Source organism: Galeopterus variegatus, unplaced genomic scaffold, assembly GCF_000696425.1.
Source record: "Galeopterus variegatus unplaced genomic scaffold, G_variegatus-3.0.2 Scaffold4347, whole genome shotgun sequence".
In the NCBI taxonomy this organism is placed as follows: domain Eukaryota; kingdom Metazoa; phylum Chordata; class Mammalia; order Dermoptera; family Cynocephalidae; genus Galeopterus; species Galeopterus variegatus.
In genome coordinates, this window is record NW_007730458.1 from 84,514 (window position 1) to 107,973 (window position 23,460).

The 23,460-nt window shown below is 38.0% G+C and overlaps 1 protein-coding gene across 1 annotated transcript in view; it reads right to left on the minus strand.

The window, feature by feature from the left end:
- LOC103602911 (dynein heavy chain 12, axonemal-like) overlaps positions 1-23,460 on the minus strand; it is a gene marked incomplete at both ends in the record, with an annotated part of 185,863 nt that overhangs the window by 83,339 nt on the left and 79,064 nt on the right. The window contains 10 exons of the mRNA XM_008587356.1: positions 1,736-1,977; positions 4,371-4,511; positions 5,173-5,262; positions 6,689-6,820; positions 9,537-9,713; positions 10,029-10,109; positions 10,837-10,999; positions 12,480-12,613; positions 17,456-17,650; positions 19,104-19,265. Of these exons, the coding sequence (XP_008585578.1) occupies positions 1,736-1,977; positions 4,371-4,511; positions 5,173-5,262; positions 6,689-6,820; positions 9,537-9,713; positions 10,029-10,109; positions 10,837-10,999; positions 12,480-12,613; positions 17,456-17,650; positions 19,104-19,265 (1,517 nt within the window). The remainder of the gene's footprint in view (positions 1-1,735; positions 1,978-4,370; positions 4,512-5,172; positions 5,263-6,688; positions 6,821-9,536; positions 9,714-10,028; positions 10,110-10,836; positions 11,000-12,479; positions 12,614-17,455; positions 17,651-19,103; positions 19,266-23,460) is intronic.

The window sequence follows — 23,460 nt, forward strand, 5'->3', positions numbered from 1 at the left end:
TCTCTAGGATGATTTGGTCTAGTCCCACTATTTGTTTCAGTATTTACTGTTAAACTATAAAACATAGGAACATTTGGGGCCGGCCCGGTGGCGCACTGCTGTAGTGCGCCGCTTGGGAAGTGCGGCGGCGCTCCCACCGAGGGTTCGGATCCCACATGCAGACCGGCCGCTCACTGGCTGAGCGAGGTGCGGGCACAACACCAAGGGTTGCGATCCCGTTGCCGGTCCCGGTCCGGTACGGGGGCGACACTGAGGGTTGCGATCCGTTGCCGGACACGGAAAAAGACAAAAAGGAAAAAATAAAATAAAATAAAATAAAACATAGGAACATTTGCAATTCATTACTAAAACTTACATTTAAACTGTATAGGAGCCAACATACTTTTGCTAAGGTTGATATTTTTTCTATTTAATGAAACCCTTAAAATAAAAGTGTGTATTCCAAACCATCTAATCTGCACTACAAAATGTTTTCAAAGACATATTACCTTATCATACTATTCATAAAACAAATATAATTAATAAATGAAATAGTTGTCTAGTCCAAATAAATAGATTAGAATAAAGCTGACTGGTGTTTTTAGATTAAGCCAATTATATCTTCTTTGAAATAAAATTTAACCAAGTGTGCCATACATCCACTATTCCCCTAAAACATTTTATTAGAAAAATTTTTGAACATACTTAAAATTAGAAAAAATTGTACACCAACCAACCACATATTCACCACTTAGATTCAAAAATTATCATTTGCCTTACTTGCCTTTTTTTTTTTTTTTTCTTTAACCATTTGAAAGCAAGTTGCAAACACCATCCTCAAGATAGATACTGCTATTTGAAGATGCTGACCTGGTGCCTTTTGTAGCCTGTCCCACATTCTCAACCAGCCATTGTAAAATCAGTAACCACAGTTGTTGGGAAAATAGAATAATTTAATCTGGCTCCCCTCACCTCCGGGCCAGTTGGGAGTGGTTCAGTAAACACTGTGTGTGGGGGTGGAGTAATTTACAGGTTCACGTCTGGAAGGACTTTTGCTTTTGGTCTCAGAGGAGACTTTGGACTTTGGACTTTTGAGTTGGTGCTGCAACAAGCTAAAGACTTTTGGGACTGGGATGGAATGTGTAGTATGTAAATTTATCCATACTAGGTCATTTATCCTCGCTAAGGGAACATCGAGGAAGATTCTGAATGCATAGATTGTAGGCAAGGACCCTGAAGGGGTGGATCGTAGGAAAAATAGAATAGTTTGGTCAGGGCCCTCGCCTCGCATCCAGTTGGATGCGGTTTTAGCACATCCTTTGTAAGCACATTTGTATGTGTGTGTGTGTGTGTGTGTGTGTGTGTGTGTGTGTGTAAGTGTGCCTGCAAGGTGCCGCCAACTTGGCTGGTGTTTACTGCCTGGGGCAGCCGCCGTCAGTGCAACTATGCTTTCCAACCTATGGCTCCAAGAACCTTTTGGCCAGCTACCTAGCTCGGAGACCTGCATATAAGGGGTCTGGTGACCCAGCCTGGCGTGTGAAGGGTTTGTGACCCAGTCTGTGAACAGGCTTGAGGGGTCTGTGGGCTCCAGACCCTGCCTTAGCTCAACAATCGGCCCAGTCGGTGCAGGATTACCAGCAGGTAAAAGAGCCCAACAACTGGCAAAGTCATGGAGCTAGACAATAATAAATACCCAGACGGTCACATATTCAAGCCTGACATTTTTAAATCTTGTTAAAATGAGTAGAAATCTGACCTTGATTTTTCTCCACCCAGTCCTCCAATTAGTTGTGAGGCTCTTTCAAGTTTCTTAGCACAGAGTTCTACCTGGTCTTCTAAAGCAGCCTTTTCCTCTGTTTTCTCAAGAAATGTCTTCTGTAAATTTTCCAAATGATGTTCTACTTCTGCCAATTCTGCTCTCTTCTCATTCAAAAGCTCCATTGTTTCAGCTAAGGACTTCTGAGCTTCTAACAAGCGAGCTTTCTTAGGAGCCACTACCTAAGAAACAATATGTGCAGATGTGACGCATACTATGTAAAACTGACATCTATAGAATTCCTTTATAGATATTATGGATTAGAAATACATTATAATAATGTTGCACAAAATAAACATTTTGCCTTAAATTTATATTTTTACACACAAATAAAGTAAAATATACCTATATATTTCTTTTTTTTTTTTTTCCTTTTTGTCCTTTTTCATGACCGGCAATGGATCACAACCCTCAGTGTTGCGCCCGTACCGGACCGGGACCGGCAACGGGATCGCAACCCTCGGTGTTGCGCCCGCACCTCGCTCAGCCAGTGAGCGGCCGGTCTGTATGTGGGATCCGAACCCTTGGTGGGAGCGCCGCCGCACTCTCAAGCAGCGCACTGTAGCAGTGCGCCACCGGGCCGGCCCAATACCTATATATTTCTAAAATATATAAATTATCTGGACTAGCAAACTGTCAGCAAAAAATGTCACAACACAAGGGCACTTCAAAAAGTTCACAGAAAAATAAAATTGAAAGATAATATGAATCTTTCCATGAACTTTTTGAAGTACCCTCATACATAGCAAAATGTCTCAAAAATAATGAGAAGTTACCACTCAACTATTGCCAAAAAACAGAGAACATGAAACAGAAATAAGCGTTTAAAATACATAAATATATTTTTGGTTTTGATGTTCCTTTTTTCCTTTCCACGTCTCTGATCTTCTTCCCAGTCAGCCCAAGGCATACATCTGTGGGGACTACTGTGATCACAGAAATATAAAAAAAGAAAACTTGATGTTCAGTTTCAAAATTGAATTAAAAAATTTCCTCAACAAATATTGAAAAGCCATACTTTGTTGAGAGAAAGGATTTTCTAAAGGTGTTATTTTGTTATGCTCATTAGCATATCAAGAATGAATTTGGGCCACTGGTATAAAGAACTTAGAAGATGACCAAAGAGAGTCTGTGCCAGTTAGAAAGAGGGTAGACTTAAGACTCCAAATATCCTGCTTTCTGTCTTCTGGGCTGAAATCCTGAAAGATGAATGTATTAAATAAGTACATAGACAGAAAGAGGAAAACTCTCTTTTCTACTTTTGACTTCACAGGAGACATTTCTGGATAGCTTCCTTCCACCCTTCTGGATCAACATGGAGCAGCTGCATCAGAATAAAAATGGCAAGTGGAGGTGTAGAGAAGGTAGACAGGAAAGAGCCTGATTGCCTTGGTTTCTCTGCTTTGTAGAAAGGATCCAGAAGATTTCACATGCCCTGTGGGATATGTGGAAATTAGCTGAGTTGAGAACTAGCAGACCTGATATGAGACTACTGTGTGGCGGGGACAAGATGTTCAATGGAAGGACATCCTAAATAAAATGAATTTATTTCTTTAACAGGTTTATACAGGTCTTCTGCTCTGAAACTAACAAAGCCCCTACCTCTCTACAGGAATGTGTTCTATCTCATTTAGGAATATCTTCTCAATTGTTACAGCCTGATCATTCACTCTATCCTCTGAGCTTGTACTAAACACATGCATTTTCATCTGCCTTTTTATTTATATCTTCTGCTTCCCTGGGTAGTATTTTGCAAACTACAGAGGGCAAGGCCTACGTTTCCCTGGTTCTTTGCTAGCCAAATTTACAAAATGCCCTTAACCATTCTTTGCTCTCTCAGGGATTTGGTCCCAGAGGGTACTCCTTAAAAGGTTCCCTAAAAATGCATGCCATTACTTCAGAGGATCTTCTCATGCTCTGCCTCCTAACTCACTGAATTTTCTTACTTCTGATCTTTTTTTTTTTTTTTTTTTTTTTGTCTTTTTTCGTGTCCGGCAACGGATCGCAACCCTCAGTGTCGTGCCCGCACCGGACCGGGACCGGCAACGGAATCGCAACACCCGGCGCCGCACCCGCACCTCGCTCAGCCAGTGAGCAGGAACCGGTCTGTATGTGGGATCCGAACCCTCGGAGGGAGCGCCGCCGCGCTTCCCAAGCGGCGCACTGTAGCAGTGCGCCACCGGGCTGGCCCCCTTACTTCTGATCTTTTAAATCAACTTTTTAATCTGCCACTTGTCCTTGATGTTTTAGATTTTTCTTTGCTCCTGTTCTCCCCTCATCAAACCCTAATTCTTCTTTTCCCCACGTCTCTATAGCTATAAATTAGTCTGGCCAATTTCACTGGTTATCCCTGTTCCTGCAGCACTACCACCCACACAGCTCCAACCAGGTTATGTCAAACACACACATTCTCTTAATCTACTAGGTACACAATCAATATCTAATTATCATGCTACAGCAGAACAAATTCTCCCTGGAATCACTTTAAGAAACTTCTTAACTAGTAAACATATGCATGGATTTTAATTTCTGGGAATACTTTAGTAGAAAATGTATGTATTAATCTTCAAAATACCTTTGCAACTCTGTCATACACTTCCATAGCCATGATCCACTTACACAGACCCTCAGCTGCAGAAGAAGCTTTAGCAACTTTAGGGGGGTCAAATTCAGGGTTCGTTAAGTATTCACCACGAATTTTCTGCATAACAGTCACCTATACAACAAAGATTTAGATTTTTAAATTTCAACATATATCACATAATCATAAGAGGGAAAAATAATCATATATAATAAAAACATTTGTATAAAAAAGTTATATAATCTCTAAAAGCCAAAATCAGTACTTTGAGATAACTTAAATATGATCGTAGCAAAAAAAGTTATATTTGTGAGCAAAATATGCAAATTTATTACAGATATTGAGTTAAAATATTCCCTCCAAAATTATTTTAAAAACTCTTGCAGGTTGAGAGAACAAATGGAAACAACGAAAAAGAACAATTAAACATTAATAAATAAATAAGAGTTTTAATGGGAAAGAATACACTGTCCTTTTTTAAATCTCATGTAAATTTGTGTATCAGATTTCCTAATAAACTACTTATTACAAGAAGACAGTCAGACGATTCTTTCAAGTCATCGTATACTAAAACAGTAACTTATTAAATAACTTTCTAATTATCTGAAAGAAAAGTGGTTTTACACGTTACAAGAATTCATAATATAGTCATTAATACATGTAATATTCTTTTATGAATTATCTTAATCCTAAAAATGGACTATCTCCTTATGTTCTATAAAACACTGCATAATATTAAAGATCTTTTGCAACTTAGCAAAGCCACATTTGTAGAAAAAAATCCCATGCAACTCACTGGAATGTTGTCTTTGTCATATTCTTTCAAATCTCTTAAGAAATTCATATCGCCCAGAAGCTTTTTGCTAGGTCCCCAGTAATCCAATATCTATAAATAAAATTTAAGGAAAGATCAAATGTACAATTAAAGATGCTCAATGTAAAATTTTCTTCTTGAAATTTAAGATATATTATCCAGAGAAACTGTTCACATACTTTCAAAATATCAACTTACATCTTCTTGGAAATTAAGACTCCTCTCTCCAAGTACATGTTAAATTTATGAAACATATTAAATATGAACATGAACTTATAGACTGAACAAAAAATTAAACATTGAAAGGAAAATGGTGTGATTTTTTTAATTTAAGAGAAGCAGCTAGCATAAACACCATCACAATTTTACATAAAAAATAAATTATTACTTCAACTTTTATTTTCCATTATTCTTTAACTCTTTAAAACAAGAAAAGCAGTAAACATTTTTCTTAAACACAACCTCCTCACCTACCTAGGCTCTCCAAGGGAAATAGAAGAAAAAACAGAAAGCCAAAAACTACACCCTATCTGCCAGTTATAGGGTTAAGTACTTGCTACTTATGGTGGTAAAATACGTTGAGTAACTAACTGAACATTGTTTTTCCCTTCCAGAAGACTGACAGAAGTGTGTGTATGTGCATGTGTGTGTATGTGTAAACGAGAATAACTTGATAAGGTAAGAGCCTATTTATCTTCTTTGTTATCTAAACAAAGGATAGAATGGAAAGAAAAAAAAATCCCAATTCTCCAACTCTGGATTTCAAACCCAGGTGTTGTAAAAACCTGGAAAGAAAATAAGTCTGTAAATTTAGTTTAGGATGAATACTATGCCTTCCTTTTTAAGGGATTTAGCCTTGAATAATAATTGTAAAAATAACAGCTAATGTTTTTGTGAACTTCCTGCTTGTGAGGTTTTATACATAAGAACAGTAGGTAGATGTATTAACTATCTAATCCTCACATTAACTTCGTGAGATAGGTACTATAATTATCCTCTTTTTACAGAATCCCACAGAGGTTAAGCACCTTATCCAAGGTCACACTGCCAGCAGGGTCAGGATTTCTAAATACAGACATTCTGGCTCCCGAGCACATGCTTTTAGCAACTTCACTAAACTGCTTAACTCAGTAGAATTTTTTGAATGTTCAGAAACAACACCTATATGTTATGTATCACATTCTCAAGGATCTTAGCTAGAAAAATGCAGGTATCTTAGTGTGCATTCATTCCAACCCCATGATAGTGGGGAGTCCCACATACACAGAAAAGGAGATGGAAGCAATTGGAATCACATTTTTCTGACACAGTACTGCCTTAGCTTTACCACAGAATATATACAGATAGTGTTTTCCATAGTTTATTCTGAATCCATTTAATCTGGAAAACAGTGTTTCTTCTCTGGATTGAGTACTGTTGACATTTAATTTGATAAGGATTGCTGCAAACTAGTTCTGTACATTCATGAATATGATGTAAATCTATGTCCAGTTATTACCTTGCCTCCAGTTCCTGAAGGATCTGAAATTTTCTCTGGTTTTATATCTTTCATGACACAAATAGCAGCCATAACTAGTTTAACACCAGAAGGAGGATTTTTCATTGATTTCACAATTGTAATATCAGCTGGCTAAATCAAAAGAAAACAAGACATCTTCACAATAATTTATTTAATTCATTTATTTATTTCACAATAGTTTATTTTTAAATAATGAGAGTTTTAAAAGTAATGTTGAAGAATATAAGCATCCCTTATCATTTGAAATTATAATTTTTTTGCTTTGCGTGGTTATGAAAGAATTAGCAAAAGAATATTTAGCACAGATTAAGACTAATGGTTCTGGGGCCGGCCTGGTGGCGCACTGCTACAGTGTGCCGCTTGGGAAGCACGGTGGCGCTCCCGCCGAGGGTTCGGATCCCACATACAGACCGGCCGCTCACTGGCTGAGCGAGGGGCGGGAGCAACACCAAGGGTTGCGATCCCGTGGCGGGTCCCGGTCCGTACGGGCGCGAAACTGAGAGTTGCGATCCGTTGCCGGTCACGAAAAAAGACAAAAAGGAAAAAAAAAAAAAAAGACTAATGGTTCTGGGGCCGGCCTGGTGGCGCCCTGCTACAGTGCGCCGCTTGGGAAGCACGGTGGCGCTCCCGCCGAGGGTTCGGATCCCACATACAGACCGGCCGCTCACTGGCTGAGCGAGGGGCGGGAGCAACACCAAGGGTTGCGATCCCGTGGCGGGTCCCGGTCCGTACGGGCGCGAAACTGAGAGTTGCGATCCGTTGCCGGTCACGAAAAAAGACAAAAAGGAAAAAAAAAAAAAAAAAGACTAATGGTTCTCCTGAGGTTGCTGGGGGTGGAAAAGGGGAAGAGGGAAGGGGGAAAGGGAGGAATTGGTAAAGGGCCATGAAAATCGATTATACTGTATAATGATGAATATACTAATTATCCTGATTTGAACATCACATATTGCACACTGGTACTGATATTCAATGCTGTACCCCACAGATATGTACAAGCAACTATGTTTGAATAATAATAATAAAAAAAGACTAATGGCTCTCAAATGTTTGGGGGTTCATAGATTTTTATGAGAGTATGATGACAGCTATAAATGCTCCAGAAAATATATTTTTGCATATATAAAATTACATACCAAGTCCATATGTAGAATCCAGGTTAAGAACCCTAATTCAGAAAAGGCTTAATTCTATATTTGCTTATATACAATACTAGTTTTATTGAAGAAAATGAAAGAAGAGGTAGGTACCAATTCCAAACTTATTTTCTAAAAAGGTATATATGGTTATGGCAGATACTGTAGATTTACTTACTTATTACCCACTGCAATAACCTGACATTCCATTCCTTAAAATGGTACAAATGCTGGAAAGCTAACAACTATATGTATATCTTAGCTTCCCATGCAACCGGAGTTCTAGGTGGGAATCAGGTTTCACTATGAAATCACCTGAGTGATACCAGAATTCAGACAATAAATGGGAGAGTAGCAAGGTGTGAAGCATCCATTTTTGCTGATATGGATTATAGTAAAGGCAATTTGGCTCTCAAAGAAGGCCCTGCAGGCTTCCTACTCAGAGGGGCAGCTCCTCCTGTAGATCATTTTGGAATTTTGGCTTTGTGAGTCATTCCTGACAGCTCAGCCTAAGATCTGTTTCTTTACTTCGTCCAACACTTTTGTAATCCATTTATAAAATTCCCTAAAGAATCCTTGTCTGATTATACTGAATAGAGTCAACTCACTTCTCTGCAACTGAACCCTAACTCATATAATACAGTATTTGATACCAGGAAGGATATAAGCAACAGACTCCAGAAGAAAGGGAAACCTAAAATTAATGACCTAGTGGGGTTTGAAGGCATCAAGAATCCTATATCAGAGAACAGAATACTGAAAGTTCATAGAATACAGTGATAAAACAGTTACTTGAATAAATGCTCATGGTTGCCTCAAATGGAGTGCCTTTTAAAAACAAGGCTTTGTCAAACTGAGTGGCTGCTGTGATAAACCTCTAAGGAGAGAATGAAGAAAGATCATGGGGTAGCATGTGGCTTTTAAATGTGCCAGAGAGCAAGAAAAAAGAAAATAATAAGCTCAGGGTTTTAAATTCCTGGTTCCTGGCACACTGAGAGCTCTAGGATGTTTCTATAAACCCCCTAAAATCTCTTGTCATAACTACAGGGATGATATAACTGAAAATCAGATAGAGTCTGATCTTGCAAGATGTTGAATTACCCGTAGGTTGAGTTCACAGTCTTGTCAGGTCTCTTACAAGAAAGTTACGGCATTGATTAAGAAAAAGGGCAAAGAATGGGGTCTGAATATCCTGAGCCACCATACTGCATTAGGTCTCCCTAGTCAATAGATGCTATCTCTCCTGCTCTGTTTGGTGAGGTTGTTCTAGTGTTGCCTAAAGACCCTGTAAAAAGTCATACACGACACAGTGTAGTAAAGACAGGTGCCACTCATAGCTGTATTGGAAATGACCTTTGTTTTTCTATGAATGCATGTCCAGAAGGCTGCAAAAGGAAAGCTCCATACTAATTAACATATGCCTCCTGGTCCACGTACAGAACCACTTTGGCCTCTTGGAGATTGTCCCATTGCTACTGAAATATCATGAATAAAAATTACAGATAATATTTGAAAAACAAAAATATAAAAATATCAGTATATCAAAGAACAACTGTTAAGAGGTAAGTTTCATTGGACTGGACAAAGACAATATACTACCATGCACTGAAATAGAACCACACCTAATAAACCAAGTACCTGTACACAGTTATACTTTGTTCAGGAAACACAAGGTAGCTAACTCAAACACTTGCCTTAAGCGTATCCAGTGCAGACAGAGCTGCTTCCAAGGCTGGAATTGCCTCAGCTAGGTCACTTTCACACTCATTTTTCAGAGCTTGGGCTTCTTCAGCCTTCCCACTGGCTATCTCTTCATCTAATTTCACGAACTTTCTTTTTGCTTCTACTTCTGCAGATTCTATCTCAATAATCTAAAGAAAAGATAAAGACAATTTCTCAAACATCCTGTTGCTTTCTCAATCCTACAGGCAAAAAAAAGTTTTGAAGATTACAGAATTCAACACATCATTTTGAAGGATAGGAGGGTTTAGGATAAAATGAGGAGAAATGCAAATACTTGTGATCTAATTTGGAAATGGGTTTCACACCTCCCTTAGCAAGTCAGTAGAAAAGGGTAAAGTCCCTAGACAATAGTGGCCTAAAAAATTAAGGCTTGTTTTCAAGGCTAATTTTACATATTTCAATTGTCCTTTAATAGCAATTTTAAAACATTCAGGATACTCTACCTGCATCATATGTGCATTTTCAATTTTAGCTTCCTCCAATTTGGGCTGTAATTGAACAAGCTCCAATTGCATTTCGCCAACCTAAACAGACAGTTTGTTATTAAGTTTCCATTGCTATAACAGCTACTGAAACCAAATATAGAAAATAGAAATTTAAATGTATCATAAAGTATTAGGGCAGAAAACATTAGCTTTTCTTCCAGTTCTTTGCATGATAAACAAAACCATGAGAGTGTGGCCAGTTTTCTTCACAAAAGACTTTACCTTCCTTGAGTATATGACAGGGCAATTGGAGAATGCAGGTGCCATGGAAGAAATGCAGATAGAAAAGAAGGTGGCATCTTAGGTATCCCTATTATGCTGGGTTTACGGATACAATGCAAAGATGAATTAACCAAACCTCTACTACTTATATTGAACTAACACTAATAAGTATTACTAGCAGTTGACTCATTTAAAAATCCTAAATCTTATATTTAACCAGCTGTTACAATAAAAAGTCAGTCCAGACATTAAATTCTCTCAAATGCCAAAAAATTAATTAAAAATAAAACAGGATGTATTTGAGTCTGCGTGTTCTGAGCAACTTATTGAGCTCCTCTAAAATTTGTTGTATTCATCTGTAAAGTGAAGATCATGAAAGTGTCTACCTCATGGAGTTGTTATGAGGAATAATTAAAGGAATGCATGTGAAGTACATAACAGAGCCTGGCATATAACATATTCTCAATAAAGTGTAGCTCTTGTTATTATTACTTCTTATATTTCCTGGTATATATTGCCATTTTGAGCAGTTCATCAAATTTACCTGAGACTCAGCAAAAGCTAATTTGTCAAGCCCATTCACGTATCGTTGTTTTGCTTCCATGACAGCTTGTCGCTTCTTTGTCAAAAGCTGTCGAAATGAGCCAATAAGTTCAAGATAAGAAGTAGCAGTAACATAGTTATGACGTCCTAACTCATGCAAGAACCTAAAAGAGAGGTGGATAACATATCTTACTATAAGTAATGGATTTCACAAAGAGGTAAATTCAACATAGCAGTAACGACAAACATTTAAGAATAAAGGTTAACTCATATGCAGAAGCTGCCGAGAACTTGAACTTTATAAGACCAGAAATTTATACATATTCACATCCTCACATCTTGTCTGCAAAATAGCAAATAGCAATGACATGTTTAAAAAGCACAAATCAATGAAGATGAACTACAGCAAGGAAGGTATGCGCTTTTTTACATGTTTCATAAGCTAGGAGGATTTAACCTCGTAAGGGATGCAAGATGTTGTGTAAACTAGGCAAATACAATAGGAAAGAGGATTGCAGATAGAACACCAAGCATGAGTCATCATTCCTTGCACAACAAGTATGTCATATGTGGGCTGGATGGGATATGACCAGAAGTACAGACTACTACGCATACACATGGAAACAACGGAAGCAATGTTTTGTGGCAAGTATGTGGACTACAGCCCCACTACTGGGTGCCATTGTCCAAGCCAACCATGCTGGTTGGCCATTATGACTCTCGGTAGGCAACATACCATGAACACTTAGGTTATACACCTTTGAAATGAGGATCTCAGGGGTGAACAGAGGTAAAACAGATACTTTGGAGGCATCTACAGTCCACCAACCAGTTTCCCTTCTTTGAGAACTTCCATTGCCCCAGTAGCAATGTTTGTTCTATGAAAACTGCCACCCTAACCATAGCTGATGAGACTGGGGTTCAGCACTGGACAAAAGCCAGGCTAATCACATTTTAGAATAAAACTGGAAGGGGGCCAACCCTGTGGCTCACTCGGGAGAGTGTGGCACTGGAAGCGCAACGGCGCTGGGGGCACCAAGGCCGTGGGTTCAGATTCTATATAGGGATGGCCGGTGCGCTCACTGGCTGAGCGCGGTGTAGGCGACACCAAGCCAAGGGTTGAGATCCCTTTACCGGTCACAACAACAACAAAAGAATGAAACTGGAATAGGGAGCTGAAAACAGCCAGTTAGTCTGACTGTAGCTGGAACTGCAAAAAGAAACTTGACAGCTGAGAGCCAGCCAGTTTCCTCCAAATGCACTGGAAAGTAAAAAATTCAGTCTACAAAGAGAAAGAAGAAAGTGAATGCCCAGAGAGAAACCGGGATGAGAAACAGAGAAAAAACATTTCTGGGTTTCTGATGGCTTTCTAACTACTGCTTCTAGTCACTTCTGAGATCCAGCTGTATTCTTTCCCTTAAGCTTTGTGAGACACCCCTGTATCTATTTCTATTGTCACCCCCCCCCTTTTAAAGCTGGATCAAGTAGCTTTCTCCTACCTGCAGGCTGAAGGTCTTAACTAATTAAGTAATCAGAAAGATTTAGAAGACATAGAAATCATTTATTAAAATTTTGGACTTTCACAGAAAGAGATGCTTTAAAATATAAAGCATTGTTGTTATTTTAAAACTTATTAATATTAACCTTTCTGAAAGATCCATAATGGAGGTGTGAAAATGTTTACAGATTGGAACTATCTCTCGTCGTTCACCTTCAGTAAGCTCCAGTGTTTCTAAGAATTTCACAGCTACAAGTTCAAGAGCATCTTCAGGCCATGGCTAAAAAAATAAATAAATAAATAAAAGAAAAACTTATGAAATTTAAGAGAATAGTCTCACTCCAACTATATAAGTTAAGTGACTTCCTATAGGAGAATAATCTGGGTTTGGGAAAATTAAAACCTTAAGAAGGAAAACAGAATTAGGGGAACTGAGTTCACAATATTTATTAGGTCTGTGAAAGCCATAATAAGTATTTGTATGCATTAAAATTAAAAATAAGAATAAGAATAAAACAATATAAAGGAAGGGTCAGTGAGATATTATATATCAAGGATATATTACTCTGCTTTCCCAGCTCTTCTACTTGGATGTCGAGTAGACATCCCAAATTTAGCATGACTGTAGCAGAAGCTGCTAGTTGACCCAATATCAATTAACTCCTTCTGCCTTAGGACTCCAATTTTACTCTAGATAGCAATATGTCCAGCTAAAACACCACTTTTCCTAGACTCCCTTGCAATTCAGAATGGCCAATGACATATAAGCAGTTGTTAGGTGGGGACTTCAGGGAAGGCTCTTTAGTGGGCTACACAGAGCTGCCATGTGTCCTTTTTGTCTTAGTTTCATTCTACTTCTTGCCTAGAAAACTGTTATAAAAACTTGGAGCTCCAGCAGCCATCTTAGACGATGAGTTGACTTTGAGGATGGAAAACACATGGTAAGGATAGTAAAGCAGAAATAACTTTGGATACTGATAACTTTGTGAAGCCCACAAAAGCCCCACTCTGCTTAACTGCAGATTTTTTCCCATATGAGAAAAAAAATCCTGTATGTTTAGCTTGGGTTTCTGTTACTAGCAGCCCAACACAATTTCTGTTACAACATCCAAAGCTGAACTTTTGATTTTCTTCCCTACAAATTTGCTTTTTATCCAGTAGTCTGTCTCAGCAAAATGGTTCCTCTGCTTTTCCTGTAATATGCCAAGCATGCTCCTGCCTCTGGGCCTCTTGACTTGCTGTTCCCTCTGAGTAGGACCCTCTTCCCTCAGACCTTCATATGGTTCACTCCCTCACTTCCTTCATATTTCTGCTCTAATGCCAACAGATCAGGAAGGTCTTCCAAGAGCACTCTTTCTCAGACAGCACTTCTTCCCTCATTACTCTGCCCCTTTTACTGAGTTTTCTTCTTAGAACTTACCAGTACCTGGCATATTATTTATTCATTTTTTTATTGTCAGTTTCCCTTCTATCCACCAAGTGAAACGTAAAATCCATGAAAAGACTTTGTTTGGCTCACTGTTGTATCTCTAGTGCCTAAAACAGTACTTGCCAACAAATATTTGAAATATTTACTCAATGAAATAATTTATGTTAAATGAGTAGTTAATTTTCACTTGCTCATTTGAATATTTTCCAGATTTCCTTTCATTTAGTTTCAACAAGATACTTGATAATTTTTTTTTCTGTGGTAGCAGACAATATTCATTTTAAGACCTCTGTCCTAGTAAAATTCAAACTTTTTTGATCAAGCACCCCATTAGTAAGAAAGTTTTAAGCACATATGAGTACTGCAGTGTATGCATTTTTATTAGTGGATTATATTCATGTGACTTTATTGTATCAATGTATTTTTTAAACCTAAAAGAGGCCTCTAAAGATCTATTGCTAAGATCAGTAAAATTTTTTTAAATGCCTAATTAAATGTCATGTGACTTACACATCATAGAAGACACTACAGAGGTTTATCTTTGTGTTCTAGATGCTTCATTTTTAATATCCTGCTAATCATGTAGGTTTAATACTATCTGTAGCAGTTAGAATATTTATGGCTCAAGTGACAGAAAACCAGTCTTACTGTGTCTTAAAAGCGGGGAGGTGTATAAGCTTATATAAGAAGCCCAGAAGTAGAGTATTTCCAGGGTTGCTTAATTTAGAAGCTCAACTGTATCAAGGATCCAGGTTCTTTCCTTCTTTTTGGTCCACCATTCTCAGTGCACTTTATTTCATCCTTGGGCTTGTCCCATCACAGTGACAAGACGACTGCTGCATCTATGGGCATCACATCCTCAGCCACAAGGTTGAGAGACAGAAGAGGCCCTTTTCCTACCATGTAACTCTTTATAGTGAAAAAATTTCCTCCAAAGCTCCTTAGCAGATTTTACCTCAGGACCCATTGGCAAAGAATGTTTCATACATAAGGCTCAGACATAAAACAATCACTAGCAAGAGGAATGAGAGCACCAATATTGACTTAGACCAACCATGAATCGATCCCTATGATACACAGCTACCTGGAGGGTGATTTCCCAAACAAAATCAGAATTCTGTCTACAAGGATGAAGTGAGTAGAAAATCACTGTTGGACAGGTAACCAATAGTATCTCTCATCCTGTCATAAGCTAATATTGCCAGGCATGATATACCCTGGGGATAAGGTTTATTATTTAAGCAGTCAATGTAAATCCATATTCCAAATAGCCTTCTTAAATTTATTTTTACTAATTTCTTGTCAGATCTTGTTAAGTAGTCCTTGGTTTTGCCTCATGATGGGCTGACACATAGTTCAAGCTAGCTCATACTAGTTTATGGCATTCTTTTACTGCCCACTTATGCTTGCATTATATCTTCAATTCTCAATTCATTGCAGGAATCCCTCAGGGTTCCTAGCATATCATCTATGACACATGGCCATCTGTCATACAAACTGAGTAAGAGTGTCAATGTTAATCAAACATTTCAATAACTGCTTCTCTTGTCTTCTGGATTGTTTTGGCACTCCTAGAAAGTATATGCCCTGCTTTGAAAACCTGAGATCTAGCCTAAGGTCAATGTCTTCCTGGCTGTGTGACACAGAGTGGTTTACACTCACTTCCTGAGTTTCATAAACCTAGGTCCCAAACAATGCCATCAGCTCCTCTGGCACAGGCTCTATCTTCCTAATGCTTCACTATAAAATCTTTATTCCTCTCTGTTATCCACTTAATCTCCCTTATCTACTGGCAACTCTATTTCAGCTTTTTCTAATTTTCTCCAATGGTTATGACTCACTTATAATAGAAGTGAAAGTCTCATGGCTTTGAAAAAGATATCCAGAAGTAATAGAATTATATTTACAAAACTTCACAAAAGAAGACTTACAGTTGGGCAGGTTTTGTTTGTTTGGTTCTGGTTTTTGGCTACTTAATGGAAGCAATATTAAGATACGGCTTGTATAAAGCAAAAATTGTTTCATATAGCTTTTATTATTGTATAAACACTAAAATATCCACTAACTGAAACAGATATGAAATCCTTAAAAGGGCAGAATTAGTTTTTCAAACACCAATTGATGATAAATAGGCATGAGACAATAAAACAAATTAGTACCAAAAATTAATTTCTAAAAGAAACTATCCAGGGTCAATGCATAGTCCACATTCTATTGGACATAAAACAGGTAAATACAAGGCACCATGAGCCACTGTTCTCAGTGGTATAAATACTTAATGGCCTTACACATGCAGTGACAGTTTATCCTAAGGTTAAGTGAGGCCATGGCCTTCATCATTTGCTGCCAGCATGACTGAAATTCCTGCGCAATTGGTCTTTCTGTCTTTGCTTTGCTCCACTCCAATTCATCCACCACACAGCCTCCAAATGTTTTTTTTTTTTCCTTTTTGTCTTTTCTCGTGACCGGCAACGGATTGCAACCCTCAGTGTCGCGCCCGTACCGGACCGGGACTGGCAACGGGATCGCAACCCTCGGTGTTGCGCCTGCACCTTGCTCAGCCAGTGAGCGGCCGGTCTGTATGTGGGATCCGAACCCTCAGCGGGAGCGCTGCCGCGCTCCCAAGCGGTGCACTGTAGCAGTGCGCCACTGGGCCGGCCCCCAAATGTTTTTTTTTTTTCTCCTAACATACAGATTACCTAAAAATATGTTAATGCTGCTATGATTTCTTTGGTATAAAACCAAATTCCTAGGAACACCTTACAAATTCCTTTATAACCTGGCATCCATCAAAAGCTCCAATTTAACCCCTGCTGGCCTCATTGCCAATCAGCTATACCAAACTGTTTGCAGTTGCCCAAATGAGCCACACTCTCCCTACCTTTCTACCTTTGCACATACTAACTTCATGTGACAGTTACTTTTATATGTCAACTTGACTGGGACATGAGGTACCCAGATATTTGGTCAACGTTATTCTGGATGTTTCTGAGTGGATGTTTTTGCATGAATTTACAATTTAAATTAGTAGAGTGAGTAAAGCAGATCACCCTGCCTGATGTCAGGGAACCTCATACAATCAGTTGAAGGCCTGAATAGAAAAAAATGCTGACCCTCCCCTAAAAAAGGGGGAATTCTTCCAGTCTGACTGCTTTCAAGCTGTGACATCAGTTTTTTTCTGCCTTCAGACTTGAACTGAAACACAGGTTCTTCCTGGGCTTTACATCTGCTAGCCTTCAGACTGGAACTACACCAGTGGCTCTCCTGGGTCTTCAGCTTTCCAATTGCAGATCTTGGGACTTGTCAGCCTGCATAGTCATGTGAGCCAATTCCTCATAATAAATAAATATATATATCTCCTATTGGTTCTAAATACACCCCTCTATGTAACTAATTCATCATAGTCATACTTTAAAAATTCACTGTCTTCATATATATAACTTTTGCATATCAATATTATGGCTCTTTTATATAATTATGACTACTAATTGCCTCTTCTGTCTTCCAGTCTAGAGTCTGAGCTCCTTGTAGGGATCATGTACTATTCTCAGTCCCTGGTGCTGAGCACTATGCCTGTCATTATAGTAAGTGATCAAGAAACACTTGCTAAATGTATATTAATGGAGCATAAATAAGATTTAAGTAAAATTCCAAGAGTTAGTGGCCCACCCCTCAAACCCACAAATTACAAACCTGAAACCAGTCAATGGTACAGCAATTGGTGAGGGATGGGAACTGTCTCAAGCGATTTCGAAAGGCATCTCCAATGGGGCTAAAGGCCACTACGATATGAAGATTATCTTTGCAGCGATTCACAAAGAAAGCAAACAGGGCTAACGGACTGAGTTCATCGTGTTTATTGCCAGCCTGAGCTACTGGGCGAACACCCTAGGGAGTATCAGAAAATAAAAACTTCATAACTAAAATAGACAAGCTTATAATGAGATTAGTGGATACTAGAATATAATGAAGTTTTGTTACTCCCCACAAATATCTAAATTTTTTCATATTAATAGAATGGCTTTGATACAATTTGTACTTAGAAAACCTTTTCCAATTCCATAATTCTATAATTTAAAAACAAATATCTTCCAAGATTTTACCTTATAATCACAAAAGTTCACCAAGAAATATATGTACAGGACTTTATTCAACAATGTTTTTTTTTTTTTTTGTCTTTTTCTTTTTTCGTGACCGGCAACGGATCGCAACCCTCAGTTGTTGCGCCCGTATTGGACCGGGACCGGCTATGGGATCGCAACCCTCGGTGTTGCCCCCGCTCCTCGCTCAGCCAGTGAGCAGCCGGTCTGTATGTGGGATCCGAACCCTCGGCAGGAGCGCCACCGCGCTTCCCAAGCGGCGCACTGTAGCAGTGCGCCACCGGGCCGGCCCTTCAACAGTGTTTTTAAGGAAAAAAAATGAAAGCAACTAAAGTGTTCATCAGTAGGGACTGGTTAAAAACAAAACATCCACATACTGGAATTTTATACAACTGTTAAAAAATAATAAGGCATATCTGTGTACGCGCTATGGGAAGATCAGCAAGATAAAATAAATGGAAAAAAGAGCAAGTCGTGCAACAGTATGTAGGATATGATCCACTGTTAAATTTTTAAAATATATAGATGTATATAAAATATACAAATATAAAATATAAATAGTGAAGCAATGGAAGAGTTTAGTAGCAGAGTAAGATAGACAATAGCTAAAGCTAGCAGGAAAGCCTAGCAAAGCTTAGGAAATGCTACTCCCCAAAGGACTATTCCTTGGATGGGACTATGGAGGACGAATTTCTCCTACGAATTAGAAAAATCACCATTCGTTAGCAGCCTTGGTAGTCCTAACATTTCCCAGATTAAAAAAAAGAACTTGGTTTGGTTTTTCTTTTCTACTTCCCCAACCCAGGCCATGAATTGGTAATGTACCAGTTACTGAGGGCTTTCTAAGTGCCTGACACTACATAAGTGCTTTATTTTGTTTGATTCTCAGACCTCACAACAACCTAGGAGGAACTATTATCTGTGTTCCTATTCTATAGAGGAAAAGAGCAAGATGCTTGAACTACCAGTATGAGTCCATTTTACTTCAGATGCTATCACTGGGGGCTGGGAATGAAAATGAGTGATATGTTCTGCAGGTAAAAGTGGTTATGGTAATGAGAAAGTGGGAAATTATGAGCAGAGATCTTGTGTGGCAAGGTCTTAGATATGGGGGTCAAAGTAATGACATCTACAGCAGTGGGTGCTTCACAATTGTATATTGTGTCAATTAAATCACAAAGCATGATTTTCAGATATGTCAGAACTGTAAGACAAAATTAAGACTTCCTGAAAGCACCTACCTCCATCACTTCTTGTTTTTCATCTGCTGCAAAAATGTTAGGCACTTCTCCAGTATTGAGTACACTGTCAATATCCTCTAGAAAAGCTTCCTCTTTAATCTGAGTGTCTGTGATTAGAAAGACTGTCTTCTGGCCCCTCATGCCCACATTTCTTAACAGAACCTGAAAATAAACATGTACTTATAAGCAGAACGCAGTGGACATCTGTTGGTTTTGCTTTCCTTCCCTTTTCCCTTCTTTTGATAACAACACCTTCGTTTTAGGGCAATACTTCTCCCCACTTCTGGTGGGACTGTCAATCAGGGCCTCCATTTCTCCCATCCCTTAAGCCCCAAACTGGCCAGAATTTGCCCAAGCCCTTAGACATAATTATTGATTTGGAGGAAGGCATGCAATTTAAGCCAGGCCCAATCACAGTCTCACTTCAGGGACCAAGATGGACTTGAAAACAGAAAGAATCCTTTTCGTTCAGAGATGGAGGATATAAAGGCCAGTAATCTCAACTACTTAGGGCCAACTATGTTGTCTCATGGAATATGCCTGCTGGAGAAAGAAGCCAAATGGAAGATGGCAGGGCCAGCAGACGGAGTAATTACTGAGGACATAACTTGAGCCCCTAAATTCATCCATGTCACAAGCCTATCTACCTCTGGACATTTCAGTATTATAAGCCAATAACTCCATCTTTTGCTTAAACTAGTTTGAGCTGGTTTTTTGTTTGTTTGTTTTGTCAGTTGCAACCCAAATTCTCAACTAATATAAAGATATGGACTCAGTAGTGTGCTTAAGCTGACTGTATAGGCTTGTTAGAACTGATTGTTAAAATTTCAGGAACTTGTGAGCAGGTTGCTAACACAGCCAGGATTAAAATTTAAATTACATAAACTTACAATTAAATAAGAACATAGGTGTATTAAAAACAAAAGTAACAAATACTTAAATCTCATAACATCCTAACTATTTCATTACATTTATTATTATCTACGCTCTACAAGTTATTCAAATCTATTATATCTACACAGTAAAATGCCATGTAATGGTGCTCTACTCCCATCTCTTCTCAACTCTGTTTTCAGTGACATCATGTTGGTAGCTTTATATCAGCTAAGGTGGGAGGTTTTATACCATGGAAATGGGCAAATGCTACAAAACACAGGTTCCCTTAACCCCAGCCCTGGAAAGCTGGTTGCTGAACATTTGTCAGCATACAACTGGGTATGGTTCCTTGTGCAAATGGCATTACGACTTCTGCAAGTGATTTTTAAGAATAAACTTTTATCTCTATCATAAAATCATATATTTGAAATCATTAAATATTTATTGTAATTAATATTTTCACTCCATAAAATAAATGATGAATTTTTATATCATACAAAGTTATGCCCTTTTCCCCCTAGAGCCAACTTCCAATATATAGGCTGTTTTGTTCCTAGATTTCTTCTTCTTTTTTTTCTTTTTCAGGTAGCTGGCTGGTATAGGAAACTGAACCTTTGACCTTGGTGTTACAAGGCAACACTCTAACCAACTGAGCTAACCAGCCAGGCCTGTTTTGTTCCTAGAAATAATTTTCTATAATCAAAACTAGGCAAGTTAGTTTTGTAAGAAGTATTATTTCTAACCATGTCAGTTTATAATTATTAATATTATACCAAAGTAAGCTAAAAAATAAAATACACAAATTTAACTCATTGCCATGAGAATCCCTTTTCTTTAAAAGTCATATTCAAACATACATTATGTAAAAACTGTTTCTAAATAGAAAAAGAGCATTAATGTTTTCAAAATACCATTTATATGCCAGGCATAATATAAAGAACCTTACATACATTATATAATTTAACCATAATAATCTATGAAATAGGTAGCATTATAAAAATTTTATAAATGAAGAATCTAAAAGGCGACATCAGCTAGATGATGGTTTAGGAAGCTCCAGACCCTCATTCTCCCATGAAGACACTAAATTGTCAATATACAGAACAAAATACCTTTGTGAGAACCCTAGAAAGTAGTTAAGTTAAGCTGCAGCACCCAGGAGAGAACATAAACAAGAGAAAGGACTGTTCTGAGAAGGGTAAGAGAGTACTACACATTTTTCTCACCCTAGCCCCTCCTCCATCTAGGCATATTGTAGTGAGATCAGGAGAATCCCACCCAAATCCTGGCTCCTTCCTCATAAAAAAAGGAATAGAGTTAAACTTGAGTCCAGTACTCTGGCTTATTGAGGGGCTGTCTCACCTGGCTTGTGGCACTGACAGGAACAACAGCATAGTTTGGATACCAGGTTGGAGGCCATTGAAAACAGAGGTGAGTGTCCTAGTATGTTAAAGAAACACAGACTCTGCAATTCAACAGAAAGGCACAGGGGCAGTGGGGAGGGGAAGAAATTAAGGTCAGAAGAATACAACAGAAACAGAAACCAAAAGCTCCTTAGAAGAAACAGGAAATCAAGACAGTCAAAAGCACTCATATATACCAGAATGAAAGCATACACAAAATCCCAAAGAAGACACATGCCCAGAAAAGGTCTGAGAGGTTCTAGAACCTCTACCAAGGTTGGCTGATGTAGGTCTTCTCCTGTATGACAACAGTCATAAAGACTGGGAGAGATGGCTGTTTCTCAACAAATCTCAACAAAAGATCACAGGCATGCAAAGAAACAGAGAAATATAGCCCAATCAAAGGAACAAAATGAAATTCCAGAAACAAATTATACGGAAATGCAGATCTATGAACTGCCCTATAAAGTATTTAAAATAACTACCTTAAAGATTCTCAGGGAGTGAAAAGGGAACACAGATAGAAAAGTAAATCAGGAAAACAATGCATGAACAAGATGAGAATGTCAACAAAGAGATGGAAATTATAAAATATAACCAAATAGAAATTCTGGAGCTGAAACATAAAATATCTAAACTGAAAAATTTACTAGGGGTTCAACATTAGACTTGATTAAACAGAATAAAGAGTCAGCTAACATGAAACAAGTCATTTGAAATCACTGGGTCAAAGGAGCAAAAATAAAAAAAAGAATAAAGAGTATTGAGAGACTAAGGGACTTATGAAACACCATCAAGTGGACCAAAATAAGCATTATGGGAGTACCAGAATGAGAATAAAGAGAAAAAGGGGCAGAGAGCCTATTTGAAAAAATAATGGCCCCAAACTTCCCAAATCTGAGGAAAGAAATGGACATAAAAATTTAAGAAGCTCAATGAATTCCAACTAGGATAAACTCAAAGAGATCCACACTGAAAAGTACTACAATCAAACCATCAAAAGTCAAAAACAAAAAAAAAAAAAGAGAGAAAGACTCTTGAAAGTATCAAGAGAAAAGCAACTTGTCACATACAAGGGAGCTTTCATACAATTATCAGTGAATTTCTCAGCAGAAACCTTACAGACCAGAAGGAAGTAGGGCGATATATTAAAAGTGCTGAAAGCAAAAAACCTATCAACCAAGAATGCTGTAGCTGGTAAAACTATCCTTCAAAAATGAAGGAGATAGGATTATCTATATCAGAACAGAGAGTCCAGAAATAGACCCATAATTAGAGTGAAAAAGTCAATTGATATGAAAGGGTACATATGATATAATTTCATTCAAGTGAAGTTCAAAAAGTAGCAAAACTAAGATATGGTAATAGAAATCAGAATAGTGGCTGGTTATGGGCATGAGGACTGACTGGTAGAGAGCACATGTGAATTTTCTGGGGTCGTAGAAATGTTTCATATTCCTGATTTGATGGTGGTTGCACAGCTACATACATTTATTGAAACTAATTTTTTCTGTACACTGAAGATCCATTATCGCACTGTATAAAAATTTTAAAAAGAGGAGAAATTGCTAAAACAAACAAACAATAAACAAAAATTAAGGAGAAATTAAGATCTTTCCAGATAAACAAATACTGAGGGAGTTCATTACCACTAAAACTGACCTATAAAAAATGTTAAAGGGAGTCCACCAAGTCAAAACAAAAGGACCTAGACAGCAACATGAAGCTATACAAAAGTATGAAGTTCTCCAGTAAAGATAAATATATGGACAAATAGAAACACTGTAATATCATAATCATAAATCTATTTGTAATTCTAAAAGACAAAAGCATACACATACACACAAAAAACTATAAATCTATATTAATGAGTACACAATATAAAGATGTAATTTGGAGCATGAATAACATAAAGTAGGGAAGGGTTGGAGCTTTAAAGGAGTAGAATCTTTGTATGAAATTGAAGTTAAGTTGTTACCAGTTAAAAATAGATTGTTATAACTTTTAAGTTGTTTTATGTAATAGCAATGGTAACCACAAAGAAAATGTAAAATATACACAAAAGTAAATGACAAGGG